Below are 17,645 nucleotides of genomic sequence, written 5' to 3'. Positions count from 1 at the left end.
CATCTTTATTCAACACCTACTGTGTGCAGAGTACTGACGAAAGGTGTGAACAGAAAGTGCTCAAATCTATTCCTCTGGAAAAAAATCCTTAGTCCCAAAAGTCCTGGAAAAGAGCTTTGACATTTTAACAGCTTCCAAGAGGACAAATTAATTGTCTTTGGGTTGCTGGGATTTTAGACAAATGTCAGAAATCATCCATAGGACTTCAACCATCAAGGATCTTGTCTATTAGCATCAGGTAGTTGGCAGACTCAATGAGAATTTGAATTTCAACTATCACATAGAATATGAGAAGACTACAACAGTTGATAATGATAGCAGCAAAAGTGAGATATCACACACTGCTGAATAATTATTGGTATTGATTATCATCATAGGGTCCTCTGTAAGACTCTTAGTTCAATGCATGCCTTTGTGCATCCATGACTGTAAATCTATAATCCTTAAATTTATATAGCACCTTTATTTTTCTAAGGCACCTTTCCATGAGTTATCTCATTTTATCTTTCCTAAGTCCTTCTAAGTTGGCAAAAGGCATGTGTTAGTATCCTGATTTTACAGGTTACAAATGGAGAAACAGAGAGGTTGTTACTTGCACAAGGTCACACAGCAGGTCAGTGGCAAAGCGGGGACTAGAATCTAAGTCTCATGTCTTACCCCAAACTTTTTCCATGAAAGCAGTGTCTCTATATCTGTGAACAATTGTTTCTGCTAGACTATTTCTGTGCAATTTTCAATTTAATTAATGTTTTGTTATGTGACTGCACCTCCCTTTATCTGTGCTGTGTCTCTGGGTACCTCTCTTTGAGTCTTACAGATGAATTTGTGGAAATTTAGGTTTCTGGACAACAATTTGCATGAGTCTTATCTAACCTTCAGAATCAAACACCACATTCCTAAGGAAACAATGATGGAAAAGAAGTAACATCTTTGATCCACATACTACTTGTTCACCTTAGAGCTAGCTCCCCTGGGTATGTAAGGATTTGTATTAATGTAACATAAGGATTTACATTAACTTGCCATCCCATTGAATGAGAATAGTCACCCAAGAGCCTATAAGAGTTGAGGAAATAATATTTGGGTCTTTTTCTCTTTGGTGTAATTTACCATCTCAGACACAAACTCTGAAAAGCAAATTGCAAATAAAACAGACACTTTAAACATTTAGACATTTTTGTAATTTTGGTCCTTCTGTTTTTAGCCAAATGTTAATGACCTTACAATTCTATTTTACTCCTTGACTACCTTTCAATATGTAAATTTGATTTCTCATTGACTTTTTACCTAGGCATTAAAGTTAATAGTTACTACTATTGTAAGATCTATAATTAAAGAAGCAATATGGCCTAGTAGAAAGAGCATAGGCCTGAGAGTCAAAAGAACTGGGTTTTAATCCTGGCTTTACTACTTGATTACTGTGTGATCTTGGGCAAGTCGCTGAACTTCTCTGTACCTCCACTTCCTCAACTGTTAAAATGGGGATTCAATCCCTGCTCTCCTTCCAAATTAGACTTAGGGTCTTATGTGGGACAAGGACTGTGTCCAATGTGATAAACTTGTATCTATCTCAGATCTTAGAACATTCATTCATTCAATCATATTTATTGAGCAATTACTATGTGCAGAGCACTGTACTAAGTGCTTGGAATGTACAATTTGGCAACAGATAGAGACAATCCCTGCCCAACAACGGGCTCACAGTCTAAATAGTGCTTGACACATAGTAAGTACTTAACAAATAGCATAATTATTGTTATTATTTTTTAAATGTAATATCAAGTAATAACAAATAGATGATACTTACAGGTGGGCCTTTTGGTCCAGGAAATCCAACAGGACCCTGAGGTCCTTGGGGTCCCTGAAAAGTAGAAAAGCAAAATGCTATCATTACTTCCTGGTTTGGTTGTAGAAGGAATGAATGAGTGACAGTTACAAATGAGAAGAAGCCAGCTGTACAATGCACATGTTGTTATATACAAATTGCTCTAATTCCAATGCACAACTGACTGGAAAAATGTTTTGCAAATCTAATATGTAGAAAATGTAATGGGAAAACAAGTACATGACTGAATTTAGCTAGTGTTCCCAATAGTAGTGTATTTCTAAGTAAGCATTAATACCAAATGGAAGGCCTGTAGTAACTGAGTCAAGGGAACATAATGAGATTATCTGGGCTAATCTAAAAAGCACATGGATTTTTCACGGTGCCCCTTCATTGCTCCTAACTGCTGTGTATTGCTGCAGTATTCTTAACCTATGGTGAGAGCCTAACCATGCATGCAGACATGGACAAAAAGACCACTCAAGGCATGACTGACATTCCCTTCCATTCTGTTGTGCATTTTGAACTATTTCTTTGCTTTATTAATGAATATATTCCTACAATTCCAAGCCGTGTGTGTGTGTGTGTGTGTGCGCGCCTACCTCTTGGTATCCCCATCTTGGCAAATCTTTTCCTCTAGGAAGACTGATGCTCATTCATTCAATCAATCAATCACATTTATTGAATGCTTACTGTGTGCAGAGCACTGTTCTAAGCGCTTGGGATTGTCATTACATTGGGTCTATTTTCCAAATGCAATGCTGGCCTGATCAGTTTCACTTTCTAATTCTTTATCTATATATGTATAAATCATTAGTGCCATGTCAGCATTTTGAATCAATTTATAATCATTTATGTATCTTCTTGCAGGTATGTACAGAAAACATAGTCCTGGTCTAATGTTTCAGAGCTTTTGACCATGCTTTTCTGAAGGATTGAAATCATTTTCTGATTTCAGATTCCAGGTTCCTGTTGCATCCTCGTGTGGAAGGCAGAGAATATGTAGAACAGGCTTGGCCCCAGAACACTTGTCTTATCTTACAGTGTTAAGCGCTCATCATGGTCTATTCTGATAGGCTAGGAAAAGGTTTGGAGAGGACACTTTCAACTCAGCCTCAACCAATCATAACACTGTGGAATAACTTAAAAGAGCTGGTGTAATTTCTCTCAAAAGACTGGGACCTTGTCTAATTAATTCCCAGTTGTGTAATCTTTTCCAGTGCTTAGTACAGTGCTCTGCACACAAGTAACGTGGCTCAGTGGAAAGAGCATGGGCTGGGGAGGCAGAGATCATGGGTTCAAATCCCAGCTCCGCCACTTGTCGGCTGTGTGACTTTGAGCAAGTCACTTAACTTCTCTGTGCCTCAGTTACCTCATCTGTAAAATGGACATTAAGACTGTGAGCTCAACGTGGGACAAGCTGATCACCTTGTATCCTCCCCAGCACTTAGAACAGTGTTTTGCACATAGTAAGTGCTTAACAAATGCCATCATTATTAATGCCATTACTACATCTCTGGCCAAACCAATTTACTTTATAGTTGCAAAAGCACAGGTCTATTGATGCTATAACTTGTCCTGTAAGGTGGCTAAAAGATCGTATCTGGGAGATTGCATTTTTGTCTTTGGTCATACTGTGATTCAGTTTGGCATTATTCTTCTTCAGAAGCCTATTGATCAATAGAAAGCAGCAAGAGGCTCTGGCAACTTACTTTAATCATCTCACTATTATTCCTTTTTGAAGATGAGTATAGTGTCATCTCTGATGTACTGTGGTATTTCCTCATGCTGATGTCTAATGACTGGATCTCTCCCTTCCTTGCTTGTAGGTTTCTGCAGGAATGCCATTACATCTGAATGCTTCACTCTTTTTCATTTCAGGAATAATTTATTTACTGGCACTCCAGTAATGGGAAAAGGATAAAATCAGCTTCCAAATGTGCCCAAATACTTGATACTAGAAGCTAAGTATGAGGAGATGTATGTTTCCCCTTGAAGTCTCACAACTTTTCTACAGCATATAATTGAACTTAGTTCATTTTCAAAAATCAAGAAAACGGAATATGCATCTCTGGTATCATTACTTCACAGTACACTGAGGTCAGTCTCAGCTAAGAGAAATATATCTGATGTGCTGAAATCTTCTGAGTTTAAATTCAAAGGGATGCTGAAAAGCGAGGAGCACAGAATCATGGCTATATTAAGCTAGGGTAAAAGTAATTCAAGAAACTAAATGTGTGTGTGTGTGTGTGTGTGTGTGTGTGTGTGTGTGTATTATGGGAACCAATAACTGAATACAGAATGAATGTTTGGGAAATTTGTAAAGTTAAGGCCAAAACCTTTCCTGGAAGGGAGAAAACAACAATTTAAAAACACAGATTCATTTACATCATGATGAAAAATTGTACCTCTTATAAGGGTACACCTTCTTGAGGGTGAAGATCTGACTATTCTTTAACACATGACGACACAGAGGATGCACAGTGTTATACTGTCTATGGGATCAATAAATCCTTGTAAATTATCTAACTCTAAATGAGATTAAAAATATTTAATCATGAGTACATGTGTGAAATCCCAAGTAGAGCTTGTCTAACTTAGGACCCAGAAGAGCTTTCCAAGCCTGAAATAATGCTACACATAGTATTTCTTTAAAATGGTTGTCATCCCCAGAGTTAGAGATCAACAGAATACCTTGTCTAACTCTGTCTTATGTGGGTATTATCCTATCAATAAAATGAGGTCATCTACATTCCTTACACTTCAAAGCTTCTGGCAAAAATAATCATTCCCCCATATAAAGCACATGAGGTAAATTGTTCCCATATACGGAAAAAAGCTGAGAATGCCAGTCACAGAACCTTATTGCTACTGGCACTTTCTTGTTTATAAAATCCTTCCTTAACTTTGATCATCAGGCCAAAATCATTCTATAATGAAAAACAAATGCTTCTATTATTCTCATTTACAATATGGTTTTCCAATTTCCGCTATTGGACTTCTGGATTATGAGGCAGGCATATTCAAGACTAGGACATAACATTAAATGTTTGAACTCCAGAAGTAGATTTTTGAAAGATTCATAATGGCCAAATAAACAAAATGTAAACAGAATTGAGTTACTAAAAACTCTAATGGCTATCTGTGAACTTTCATTTAGTTACCACATTCTACCTCATGAGTGCCCTCTAGCAAAACCTTCTAGTTTGTTATATTCCTTTTTTACACTCAATCTGTTTCTGGTGACAAAATGTAGTACATTATTTGCAGACTCCACATTAGCTTCACAATTATTCCATCTGCTTTGGAGTTTTACCAATATAAAACTAATTTTGCAGAAATAATGGTAAGATAAAAAAGCCTGTAGAGAAAATCCAAAGTAAAAACTCTCAAATGGATCTGCATGGATTCTACAGTGATGTATTCATTAGTTTGGAAGAGAAAGTTTAGAAATTTTTCCAATAAATTTGGTCTTTTATCATTTCAGATTCCAAAGTTTTTTTTATCTTCTACTATTTGGGCAAATATGATATGCATTCCAGTTAGGAACTTAGAAAATATTTACTATAAATTTGTCTATTCCAAGAGACATAAGAAAATTTCAAATGAGCTGGGAATTCAGTAAGGATTAAATGACCACAATTTACTCTTCCTGGATGAATATGTAGCTGAATGAATTCTAAAGCATCTCCTTTGATTCTTCTGTTTGTCTGTGGCTATTTCTCAGCACATACATTAAATTCTATTCCTTTTTGGCTTGCTCCTCATTCTCCAGGCAAACAGAGAAATCCTGTTCTTTCTTGGCTTTACACTTCACAATAAATACATTAAATTTATGATTATGGAAACTTAAAATAAGCTATCATTGATAAAATGTGACAGAAAATAAATGCACTAGGAGTTTGGGAAATCAAAAATAAAGCCATTTGCATTAAGTATTCTTACATTGTCAGTCCACTTTTTTAATTGAAGCTTCTGCAGATTATATAACTCTGTTTTAATATGCAAATTGGTTTAAATTAGGGCAGGAGTGGGAGGCTTGAGAAGAAATCGGCCCACATAAAAGCTATATTTCTTAAAATAAACCAGGCAAAGGGCATGCTCATTCATCTGTAGTTAGCTCCATTGTATTTCAATTGAAAATCAATTTCCTAAATAGTTTTTCTATTTACTGGAATGGATGCTTTATCTTGATTTGAATGTATATTGATTGCAACTTAATGGCTAATGGTAGATTCTGTTTTCCCAGCATACTACTCATGCCTTCTTTCATGTGTGGAAACATGCCAAAATGAGAAACAGTGGGTGCTGAAGACAGAGTATGGTGAACTTTCACAAACTTTTAAAATGTTTGGTTTGAGATCTGGAGTGAAGGCCTAGGCAAGCTGAGTTAGTAGCTTCTCTCATTTAAAAAAAATCGAAGAGTGGTCTATGAATACAACATTAATAATGTCATTCTTTCACATTAATTAGTAAGGAAGAAGGAATCTTTTCGCTGTGGCTTGGCATCTCCTCATAAGTGTGTCTTTACAAGTATGCAATATCACATTCCATGACCTGTACTCACTGAGCAATGAAATGATCTATAACGACACAGAAAAAGAGGAATATAGTTACATCTGACTTACTCTTTCACCAGGTGGGCCAGGGGGACCATCACTGCCTGAAGTACCCTAGAGGTAGGAGAGAGACCAAAAAGGAGAGGATGTATTTGATACAATGTCAGAGCTTGTTTCTTTAAGAGAAATAGCTTCCAGCTGAATTCAGTGTCTTATCACATGTCTGACATTTACCTTTGGACCTGGTTTCCCTGTCGGGCCTCTTGCACCTCTAGAACCTCGAGGGCCCTGTGGAGGAGAGGAAGAGATGAGACTGGTTTGGTGCCAAGGACTCTGCCAGAATGGAGCCAACTTGACTAAGCTCAAATGGGAGATGTGAATCAGAGCACTGAAATCAAGATACACACCGTAGGACCACGTTGTCCTCTGGGGCCCGGTTTGCCAGCTACACCCTGCCAAGGCAAGTTCAAACAGACTCAGCTTCAGTATGGTACAGTGAAATACAGATCTAAGCCTGAAGGAGACATTGGGTGATTCCCTCAGGATCAAACTGCCATTTTATTTTGAATTATGTGTTATGCATTTTAATCCAAATAAAAAGACCCCTTCTGAAAATGGCCATCATATTCAATTCCCTAGGAGTGTAAGGACCTCTTCAAGCAGAATGTGTAATGAATATACGTTTATGAATGAGCATTAGCTCACAAGGGAACATGTCTACCTACTCTGTTATATGTTCCCAAGGGCTTACTGCACACAATAAGTGCTCAAAAATATGATTGATTTACCATATGCCCCTTACTCTACATCCACCCACAGGAAATTGCATTGTGAAGGTGTCAGTTCTTGTTAGCGACTAGGGGAAAAGAGGAAGCTAGAGAATGACTCTATTTTAAAATCAAAATTATTCAAATGTGTGGTAGGAAGGGAATGCTCTCCCTCCAAACCCATTCTACTTTTAAAAGTAGTTTTGCCTTAAAAATAGTGAAATCTCTAGCTTGTTAGCTTGTTTCTGGAGCTAGCTTTTCACGGGCTGAATTAGAAGCTTTGTTCTACCCTGCTCCAGGCCTGACCTGGGCCCAACGAAGCCTTATATAGAGTAGAAAATGTAGGGTATAGCCTCCCCAAGTGCCAATTTTTTTTTAAATATGCCAATGGAAGGGCTAACATTTTAAGGGGGAGCTGTGTCAAACAGCTAACCAGCTACAGCTGTTGCAATGGCAGAGGCATATGGACCCACTGTAGTGGTAAGGGCTAGAAAGCAGCATTCAATGTAAATGAACCTTTTCATATGTCTTTTCAAAGAGAGCGATAAAACCAATGAAAGGGATAATTTAAATATCCATTTAATCCCTTTCCCTACCTCCAATTTCCACTTAGTCTAGCAATGGTTGGGCAATGAATTGCAGAACCAGAGGAATGATGATAATGTTAATTTGTTAAGAACTTACTATACGCTAAACACTGAACTAAGACAATGAGGACAGATTCAGTTTCTGTTTCCACAAGAAAAATGCTGTTCACGCACAGTGTCAACATAGACAGGCTAACATGGCCTGGTAGAAAGACCACAGACCCGGAAGTCAAAGGACCTGGGTTCTCATCCCAGCTCCAATGGCTACCTGCTCTGTGACTTAATGGGCATGTTACTTAACTTCTTTGTGCCTGTGTCCTCATCTGTAAAATGGGGATTGAATATGTGTTCTCTGTCTTAGACTGTGAGTGATGTATGGGACAGGGACTGTGTGTAATCAGATTATCTTGTACTACCTCAGTGTTTAGTACAATGCCTGGCATATAGTAAGTGCTTAACAAATACCATAATTCATTCATTTTTTTAAAAAAAGCCTAATAGCCGAAATTTACCCTGTGAACACTGATCCCACAGGACCACCAGCAGTTCTCTGACAAAACATGTGTCTGCAGCAGTAAGATATCATCCATTCAATAAATTCATTTTTTATCCTGTTAGTATCTAACTATGGTTCTTACACTCTCAGTCATTAAAGCTTCAGATCTCCCTTCCTCCTCTCTCTCCCCGCTCCAGTCTCTTTTTCAGTCCACTGCCTGGCTCATCTTCCTGCAGAAACACTCTGGGCATGTCACTCCCCTTCTTAAAAGCCTCCAGTGGTTGCCTATCAACCTCCGCACAAAACAAAAACTTCTCACTCTAGGCTTCTAAGCTCTCCATCACCTTTCCCCCTCCTACCTCTCCTCCCTTCTCTCTTTCTACTGCCCACCCCGCATGCTCCACTCCTCTGCCACCCACCTCCTCACCGTCCCCCGTTCTTGCCTATCCCGCCATCAACCCCTGGGCCACATCCTCCCGCTGTCCTGGAATGCCCTCCCTCCTCACCTCTGCCAAACTAATTCTCTTCCCCTCTTCAAAACCCTACTTAGAGCTCACCTCCTCCATGAGGCCTTCCCAGACTGAGCTCCCCCTTTTCCCTCTGCTCCCTCTGTTCCCCCTCTACCCCCCCTTCACCTCCTCTCAGCTAAGCCCTCTTTTCCCCCCTTTCCCTCTGCTCCTCCCCCTCTCCCTTCCCCTCCTCTCAGCACTGTACTCGTCTGCTCAACTGTATATATTTTCATTACCCTTATTATTTTCATTATTACTTATATATTATTTCATTTTGTTAATGAGATGTACATCACCTTGAGTCTATTTATTGCTATTGTTATTGTCTGTCTCTCTCCCCTGATTAGACTGTAAGCCCGTCAAAGGGCAGGGACTGTCTCTATCTGTTGCCGATTTGTACATTCCAAGCACTTAGTAGAGTGCTCTGCACATAGTAAGCGCTCAATAAATACTATTGAATGAATGAATGAATGAAATGCATGTTAAGTTTTTGACAATCCTGGGTCAACAAATATTTTGTTGTTTAAAATATTAAAAAGGCACTTGTCTTCATTTTACTTCATTTGGCTAGTGAAAACAAGTTACCCTCAGCCTCACTAAAAATAAGAACACAGCCAACACAGAGTAGCCTAGCTCTCACAGATGTTTAATTTAAACAAGCTAAACTGCACTGTGGGCTAACTAAAATGGATGGGTAGATTCTGCAATGGTACACTTTGCTTCTGTCTGACTGGATGATACACTGAGCTATCATTGACTAAGATTCCAAGGACCTTTTTAGTTCTGAAAACATCAACTTCCTTCCTGTATGATAAGCCACATCCAATTGAGAGATAGGGAAGCAGTGACCCTCGTCACCTATGGCTCACTGGAACAATCTTTTCAGACTCCTCATAATAGTTGTTCTCAATCTGCTTCAATAAACAAAGCAACAAAATTGGAGTTTTTATTTGCACTTGAAAATAGGCACCCTGTTTGCTACCACTTACATTTTAAAAAAATACAAAAAATAAAGATTCCGGAGCCAGAATTCTCCACAGAAATGCACTGTGACCACCACCCCAATGAAGTTAAATAACTTGTTCAGAGTGACTGACAGAATATAACCTACCCTTGCTCCTTTCTCTCCGTTGGCACCAGGGAATCCTGGGAAGCCAGTGGAACCCTACAGAGGAAATGCACTTTTTTAAATGATAGACTCATAAGATCATGGATAGAAACACAATGAACATTTCCCGAAAATTCTTGATTAATTGGGTGCAGCTGTCTTGCACAGTAGATTAACCACATGGAAACATGGCCCAGTTCAGGTACATGGCCAGAACACCTGGATGCATCTGAATCAGAAGTTTCCAGCCTTACCCCCTGAGAGTTGCAGCGTTGAGCAGAGTTGGCTGTGTGGGAAGGGTTTGGGAAGTCTAACCTCCCCACGAGGTGCAACCAAGCTGAAGGGTTTCTGTTCTTTTCACCTGGGTTGGGCTTCCAGAAAGGAAGCTGGAATGCACCAATATTTTACAAGTAGTATTTTAGATTGTCGTGCTTTTTTCATTTTTGTTTCACCTTATCCAGTGAGGTAATTTAAAATGTACCTAAACATGCATTGCCCATATCAATCCAAAAATTTATATTATAAATAAAATCAGAGAATAAAACCTTACATAGAAAGCCATGCATCTTAAGATAGCTCTAGGTGAACTTACCTTAACACTTTAAATCCTGAGTGCATTAGAACATCAATATACAAAATAGATGTTAGTTTTTTTGTTTTTTTTAATGAAATAAAAGGAAAATGTGCCATTTTTTATATTCCAGTGTGATAAGTCTGTCAAACCTTCCATGTTCTTTATAGAAAAAGCAATGATGCACATGTGTATATAGCTAGGTATTCCTATTATAATCAGTGTCGCTTTCTAATGTGCACTTTTGCCATTAACAAATTTTCAAATAAATATCTTCCAAAGAAGTAGTTAGCTAGGTTTACTGTGCTTAATATTCTGGAGTATTTACTAGTCCTATATGCATAACCAAGATTAATAATAATGTTATATGATTCTCACCTTGCTCTATCCTGTCCTAGAATTCATATAAATTCCTAGAATAATAAAAATTCAAAAAGAACCTAAACCTAGCAGATAGCGTTGGGGTTTGGTGGCTTTGTCTAATATTTTGCCAATAGAAAGACATCTCCTTCTATGTAAGTCACTTGGCAATATACTAGTTTCTTTGCCATTAGCTGGAAGGCTTTGCAGATATTCATCAGGACTTCTGTAAAGTGGCAAACCTAATTCCAAAGGTATATCTCGTTCTCACCCAATGGTTCTGAATCTTTCCTTTGCATTTTTTGTCTTATAATTTAGACTGCAATCTCCTTAGGGGCAGTGATAGCATTTGTGAAGTCTGCTGCATATTGTACTTCCCCAAGTGTTTAGTACAGTGCTGTGCACACAGTACATTCCCAATAAATACCATCAATTGATTGATTGATCGATGTTAACAGTAGAGCTGTGTGCCTATGAAGTACAGTAGTATCTGGCTAAGATGCTTTCTTCCTGCTCCATTTTATTTCCCTCCATCGAAGGTAAAAAATGAGCGGCGATAAGCATGATTACAGAACCCTACTAAACTAAAGGAGTCTCAAAAGGACATCCCCTACCAAAGTGCCAGCCAGCTTGGGATCCCCATGTTGACTTCTAGAACACTAACGATTCACTTGGGAAAGAATTCTGAATTGACACTTCAAGAGAGCCCAAGTGCTGACTAATAGGCAAACAGCAGAATTCATGACCACTGGAGAAGGGGAACCTTCTAATCCCTTCCCCCTCCATACCATTTCCCCAGAAATCATTGCTATGGAAGGTATGGGGCACAGAGTAGCAAGCTTCAGATTCTTGATTAGCATGTGGCAGCGTGGCTTAGTAGAAAGACCACAGGCTTGAGAGTCAGAGAACATGTATTCTAATCCCACCTCCGCCACTTGTCTGTTGTGTGACCTTGGGCAAGTCACTTACTTCTCTGTGCCTCAGTTACCTCATCTGTGAAAAATGGGGATTATAAAGGTGAGCCCCACATGGGACAATCTGATTTCCCTGTATCAACCCCATTGCTTAGAACAGTGCTTGGCACATAGTAAGCACTTAAATACCATCATTATTATTATTACTATTATGTGGGGTACATTTTACTAGTCAATCAAAACCCTTTGTAGTGGCCCAGATGGCAACATGTATGCTTTGTGTGTACAGAAAACTATTTCATTGTATATCATTGTAAAACAGCAATTAGATTATTAGGTATAGTGCTGGCTGGTAATCTTTCTGATATCAACTCCAGTTTCATTACATGGCCCATCATAATTGTCAGCAAGCTATTCCCCCTGCTCAAATTCCTGAAATACTAAAGCAGGCAAACTCCTGAACTATTCTCTCCTTTGATATGACAACCATCAAAAAGAGATTATGAGGCTTTACTTGAAGTGAACTTCTTTTTCATTCATAAAAAAAGTCATGGAAGAATGAAAAAATAGTGCCCAAAGGAGAGCAAAATAAGGTCTCAAATTTTGGAGTTTAAATAACAGTGGCAAAGAGAGTTTAACTTCCCAAGGTGACATTTCTTATGAATACTGTCTTTTCAGTTAAATACAGAGAGGATACTGTTCAGAGAGTTCACCTAAACAAAGTGAAAAAGGCCAAATATAAGCCGGAGGCATGAAAGAAAATTGTGCTTAGTCACTAGGCTAGTGATTCAACTCTGCCACAAAAAATATAAATGACAAGAAGCTGCCAAATCAAATTCATAAACAGAACTGGACAGTAGAGTTGAAAGCCTAACTGAGGCAGCCTGGAAGGGTGTGCCTTCCGTTGGAGGAGGGGGAGGAAGGGTGCCAGAATACATCTTTGAAGACATTTGAAGGAAGCTGATTATGAGCCAGTGAGAAAAAGAGGTCCAAGCACTTCAAAGAAGGAGCCTCTGGAAAGATCAGGACAGAGCCAGAGACTTTCAATGGGAATCATTTAAAATTGCAGACAGTAGCATATCTTTAGGCTGAATTTAGTAACAGGGATACTCTTGAAGAGCTCAAAATGTTTTACAGGTATTAAATGTACCTAATCTCACAATACTCCTGACAAGTAATTTTCACTAAAATCAAAAGAAACAAATGACACGACAAAATCCAAAACATCTCTGATGCTTTGATGTACTTGGATCTGAACCTTTAAGAACTTGATAGTAACCCCATCCTCAGCCTCACAGTACTTATGTATATATTCATAATTTATTTATATTAATATCTGTTTCTCCCTTGTAGGCAGGGAATGTGCTTTCCAACTCTCTTGTATTGCACTAATATACTATTGTACTATTGTTTAGTACAGTGCTCTGCACACAGGTAGTGCTCAATAAATACCATTAATTGATTGATCTTGCAGAAAATATATGATGGGATAGCTGAGAAGCAGCATCACCTAGTAGATAGAGCACAGTCCTAGAAGTCAGAAGGACCTGGATTCTAATCCCAGCTTTGCCATTTTTCTGCTATGTGACCTTAGGTAAATCACTTAACTTCTCTGTGCTTCATCTGTAAAATGGGGATTAAGACTGAGAGGACCTGTACGCAACCCAATATGCTTTAATCCACCTCAGTGCCTAGTACAGTACCTGACATATAGTAAGCACTTAAATGCCATTATTACTATTATCATTGTTACTATTGTTATTATTCTTAGATATGCAGGGCCGTCTTAGGACTTTCATTCCTTTGTAGTTAGAAAAAGATAATGCATTTTTCTTCATTTTTGCCAATTTAACTATGTTCATTTTACATGGATCTAAGTGTCTGGTTATAATAAAATAATTATTTTTTAGACAAGACATAATACTTAAATTGTTCCAGGTAATGCTAGTTCTTAAATGGGATTTGAACATCACAGACTATTTTGAAATGAATTATTCATGAAAATAAGGACATAATAATGGCAAGGAGAAAAAAATGGAATTTTCCTCAAAGAAAATGGTGGCAGTATGGTAAGCATGCTGTCAGAGAGTTATTATACCTTCATATCTACAGCAGATATAATTTATTCTTTAAAAAAATATGATTTACCTTTGGACCTTGTCTTCCTGGATATCCGGGTAACCCTGGAACACCAAGTTTTCCCTACAATCCAAAAATAGAAACACAAACATTTTATTTTAGGTTTAAAGAATATCCATGCAAATTTTCATTATTATTTGGCCATAGAGTTATACCATTACAGTATCAAACAATTTTCAGACTTCTATTTCATTCTCCTTTTCCCTCCGTAAGTAGAATAAAAATATTTTAGTGAGAATATTTCTTCCTTGCTGGAAATCTCTTCTATTCGGGGTCTGCCTTCCCATGAGGGAGAAAAAAAAGGTGTCCTGTGGCAATCCATTAGAACAGACCTCCCTTTCCCATGGTAAGAAAATGAGAACTGTGGAGAGTGAGACTATCCTGGCATCTCTTTAGTGAAACTATAGACTTTAGAAATCTCCCTATATACAGACTGTGAGCCTGTTGGGTAGTGATTGTCTCTATTTTTGCCAAATTTTTCTTTCCAAGCACTTAATACAGTGCTCTGCACAAAATAGTGCTCAATAAATATGAATGAATGAATGAATGTTCCCCAACAGGCAGATGTCTGAGGTCTTTACTAGGGGTCCATACTCCATACTCCAATAGCCACCCTATAAATGATAATTCAAGTAAACTTTAGAATGATAGTCCATTCATCTATATTCATTTATACTATATTCATAGTATACACTACTGAACTCACCACTGCATTAAAGATTAAGATGAAGGCATCTTTTTTTCCCCACACCACATTGCAGTAGCATATATATTAAAAACAACAACAAAATAGTACTGTTGTCATTTCCCACTTCTTTATGCATTTGCAAGTGAGATTTTTTCCACTGCATTAAAGGAATTTTATTTAGCCCTTGCCAGTCCTCTGAAACACAAGAAACCTCTTCTGACTAGGAATCTATAGAGGTCTCTGAATTATGAAATAAGAACCAGGGCTCTCTAGCAATATTTGGGATTGATAGTGACATATCAAGAACTTCTGGGGAGGAGGGAAGAGGAGTCTCTAAGATGAGGGATCAAGGCTATCATTGTTTTATATAAAAAGTGACACTGAGGTTTTTCTATTTTAACAAGAAAATACATTTAATATTTGAAATTCAACCACAAAAGTACAAATAATTTAAAGCCTTTCACTACTAAGGTTCCCAAATTTCTTTTCTTCTACTCAGTGGTTTTACACAATTATTTCTATGCTCCATCAATACTTGTACTAAAAAACTTAAATCTCTGAGCCTCCTGTCATTTATTTAAATCCTGCACTATCAGGGAAATTTCAGCATGACCATTACACAGTATTTACAATGGCTGCAAACTTTATAGACTATGGAAGGTCTTTTGATTTTGCAAGTAACCCTATAGTAGAGTGCTTTAAAACTAATGAAGGAAAGTAAGACTATTCCCTTATTTCTGAAACATGGTATCTTTGATATATGATATAATGGATCCCAGAGCTGAGTGCAGTATTTCTTAGGAATGTTAAATACTCTAATCACTAGGTTGCCACTGATGCAGATATTTACCAATACCATCACCATATTATTAGAGAAGCAGCGTGACTTAGTGGCAAGAGTCCGGGCTTGGGAGTTTGAGGTTGTTGGTTCTAACCCCAGCACTTAGAATGGTGCTTGGCACATAGTAAGTGCTTAATAAATACCATCATTATTAGAGAAGCAGCATGGCTTAATGGAAAGAGCACGGGCATGAAAATCAGAGGTGGTGGGTTCTAATCCCCGCTCCATCACTTGTCAGCTTTGTGACTTTGGGCAAGTCACTCAACTTCTCTATGTCTCAGTTACTTCATCTGTAAAATGGGGATTAAGACTGTGTTCCCCATGTGGGATAACCTGATTACCTTGTACCTACCCCAGTGCTTAGAACAGTCCTAGGCACACAGTAAGTGCTTAACAAATACCAAAATAATATTTTTATTATTAGTATTAAACTTTTGAACTGGGCTCTTATGTGAGCACTAAAACAGGAAAGCCAGGGCAGTCAAAAAAACACTAACTGCAACCTTCGCAATGTAGGTTCAACTGAAAAAGATTTGACTGTAATGGCAGCATTTCCTATATAAACTACTTTACATTAAGAAGAAATTGCAAATAAGCATCCAGAAACATTTTTAATAATATTCCCTCAGATACAAGTTACAAAGCTTGTTGTGATATTGTTTTAAAGGTTAATGAAACTTCATAATTATGATGACAAGGCCATTCATGTCCAATGCCTTGTTCCATATTTGAGAAATTTCTTAGTTTCTTCGGCCAGTGCTATGTTTGTAGAAAAGTCAATAAGAAGCCTTAGTTAAAATCAATCAGAATACATTTGTAAAACTAAATAGATACTTTTTTTATGTGTGTATGTGTAGAAAGAGGGAGAGTGGAGGGGGAACTTAAGGGGACTCACTGTTCAAACATCAAGGTGGCCCTGATGGCATTGCTCTTTTTTCATACAAGAGATCAATTCTGGGATTCCCACTTAACAAAGCACCTTATTTAAGAGTTGGGGGTGGGGAAGGGCAGAAAGGGGAACAGACATGTGCCTAACATATTTTTCCCATTGTTTGATGGGTTGTAATGAACTACCATAATGGCTCATCCCTTTGAAGCCAACAAAGCATACTCAATGATGACTAGTAATAAATGCAATCTATAACCATAGATTGCAAACTAGACTATTTTTTATTATCATCATTATCAGTGTTATTTATTGAATTCTTACTGTGTGCAAAGCACTGTGCTAACCAATGAAGAGAGTACAGCACACAAATTCAGAAGACATGTTTCCTGCAAGACACTGCTCTACCTTTCACCTTCTGATCTCACATTAAAAATTATTTCTGCTTGTTAAAATAATAATGATACTATTCACATTCATACTTATATTAATTATTGTTTTGTTAAGTGCTTTCAGTGTGCCAAGCACTGTTCTAAGTCCTGCGGAAGATATAGTCCCACACATACTCACATTTTAAAGATGAGAAAATTGAAGCACAAAGATGTTAATTTACTTTTCAAAGTCCATCAATCATTCAATCATATTTATTCAACTTTTTCTGTGTGCAGAACATTACGTTAAAAACTTGGGAGAGTATAATATACCTATGTAACAGAGTTGGTGGACACATTCCCTGCCCACAAGGAGCTTATAGTTTAGAGCGGGAAACAGACATAAATATAAATAAATGAATTACAGATACTTATTCATTCATTAAATCATATTGATTGAACACACTGTGTACAGGGCACTGTACTAAGCACTGGGAGAGTACAATACAACTAAAAAACAGACACAAATTAGGGTGACATTGAAGGGAATGAAGAGGAAATGAAGGCGTAGTCAGGGAATGTCTGTTGGAGATGTGCCTTCAGTAAGGCTTTCAAAGTGGGGAGAGTAATTGTCAATTGACTATGAAGAGGAAGGGCATTCCAGGCCAGAGGCAAGACATAAAGTAGAGATCTGTGTTGAAATAGACCAGATGGACATGGAGACGTGATAGAGTAAATCAGCATAGGAGAAGCAAAGTGTGTGGGTTGGACTATAGGAGGAAAGTGAGCTGAGGTAGGAAGGAGCGGGGAAATGACAGAACCAGAATTAGAACACAGGTTCTCTGACTCTAGTATACTCTATTTCCTTTTGTGTCATCATTAAACTTGCATTTTCACCCTTTAACCCCCACTGCATTTATGTACATATCCATAATTTATTGCATTTATACTAATGTTTTTCTCTTCCTCTAGAATGTAAGGTCACTGTGGGCAGGAAACATGTCTCCCAACTCTCTTATATTGT

The 17,645-nt window shown here is 37.9% G+C and overlaps 1 protein-coding gene across 1 annotated transcript in view; it reads right to left on the bottom strand.

Annotated features, from left to right (window-relative positions):
- COL11A1 (collagen type XI alpha 1 chain) overlaps positions 1 to 17,645 on the bottom strand; it is a 278,405-nt gene that overhangs the window by 119,714 nt on the left and 141,046 nt on the right. The window contains exons 31-36 of the mRNA XM_029063929.2: positions 13,845 to 13,898; positions 9,855 to 9,908; positions 6,792 to 6,836; positions 6,619 to 6,672; positions 6,454 to 6,498; positions 1,808 to 1,861 (exon numbers count right to left, since the gene is read on the bottom strand). Of these exons, the coding sequence (XP_028919762.1) occupies positions 1,808 to 1,861; positions 6,454 to 6,498; positions 6,619 to 6,672; positions 6,792 to 6,836; positions 9,855 to 9,908; positions 13,845 to 13,898 (306 nt within the window). The remainder of the gene's footprint in view (positions 1 to 1,807; positions 1,862 to 6,453; positions 6,499 to 6,618; positions 6,673 to 6,791; positions 6,837 to 9,854; positions 9,909 to 13,844; positions 13,899 to 17,645) is intronic.

This window comes from Ornithorhynchus anatinus, chromosome 4 (genome assembly GCF_004115215.2).
Source record: "Ornithorhynchus anatinus isolate Pmale09 chromosome 4, mOrnAna1.pri.v4, whole genome shotgun sequence".
In the NCBI taxonomy this organism is placed as follows: domain Eukaryota; kingdom Metazoa; phylum Chordata; class Mammalia; order Monotremata; family Ornithorhynchidae; genus Ornithorhynchus; species Ornithorhynchus anatinus.
The sequence above is the reverse complement of the archived record's forward strand: the minus strand, read 5'-3'. Positions and strand labels throughout refer to the sequence as shown.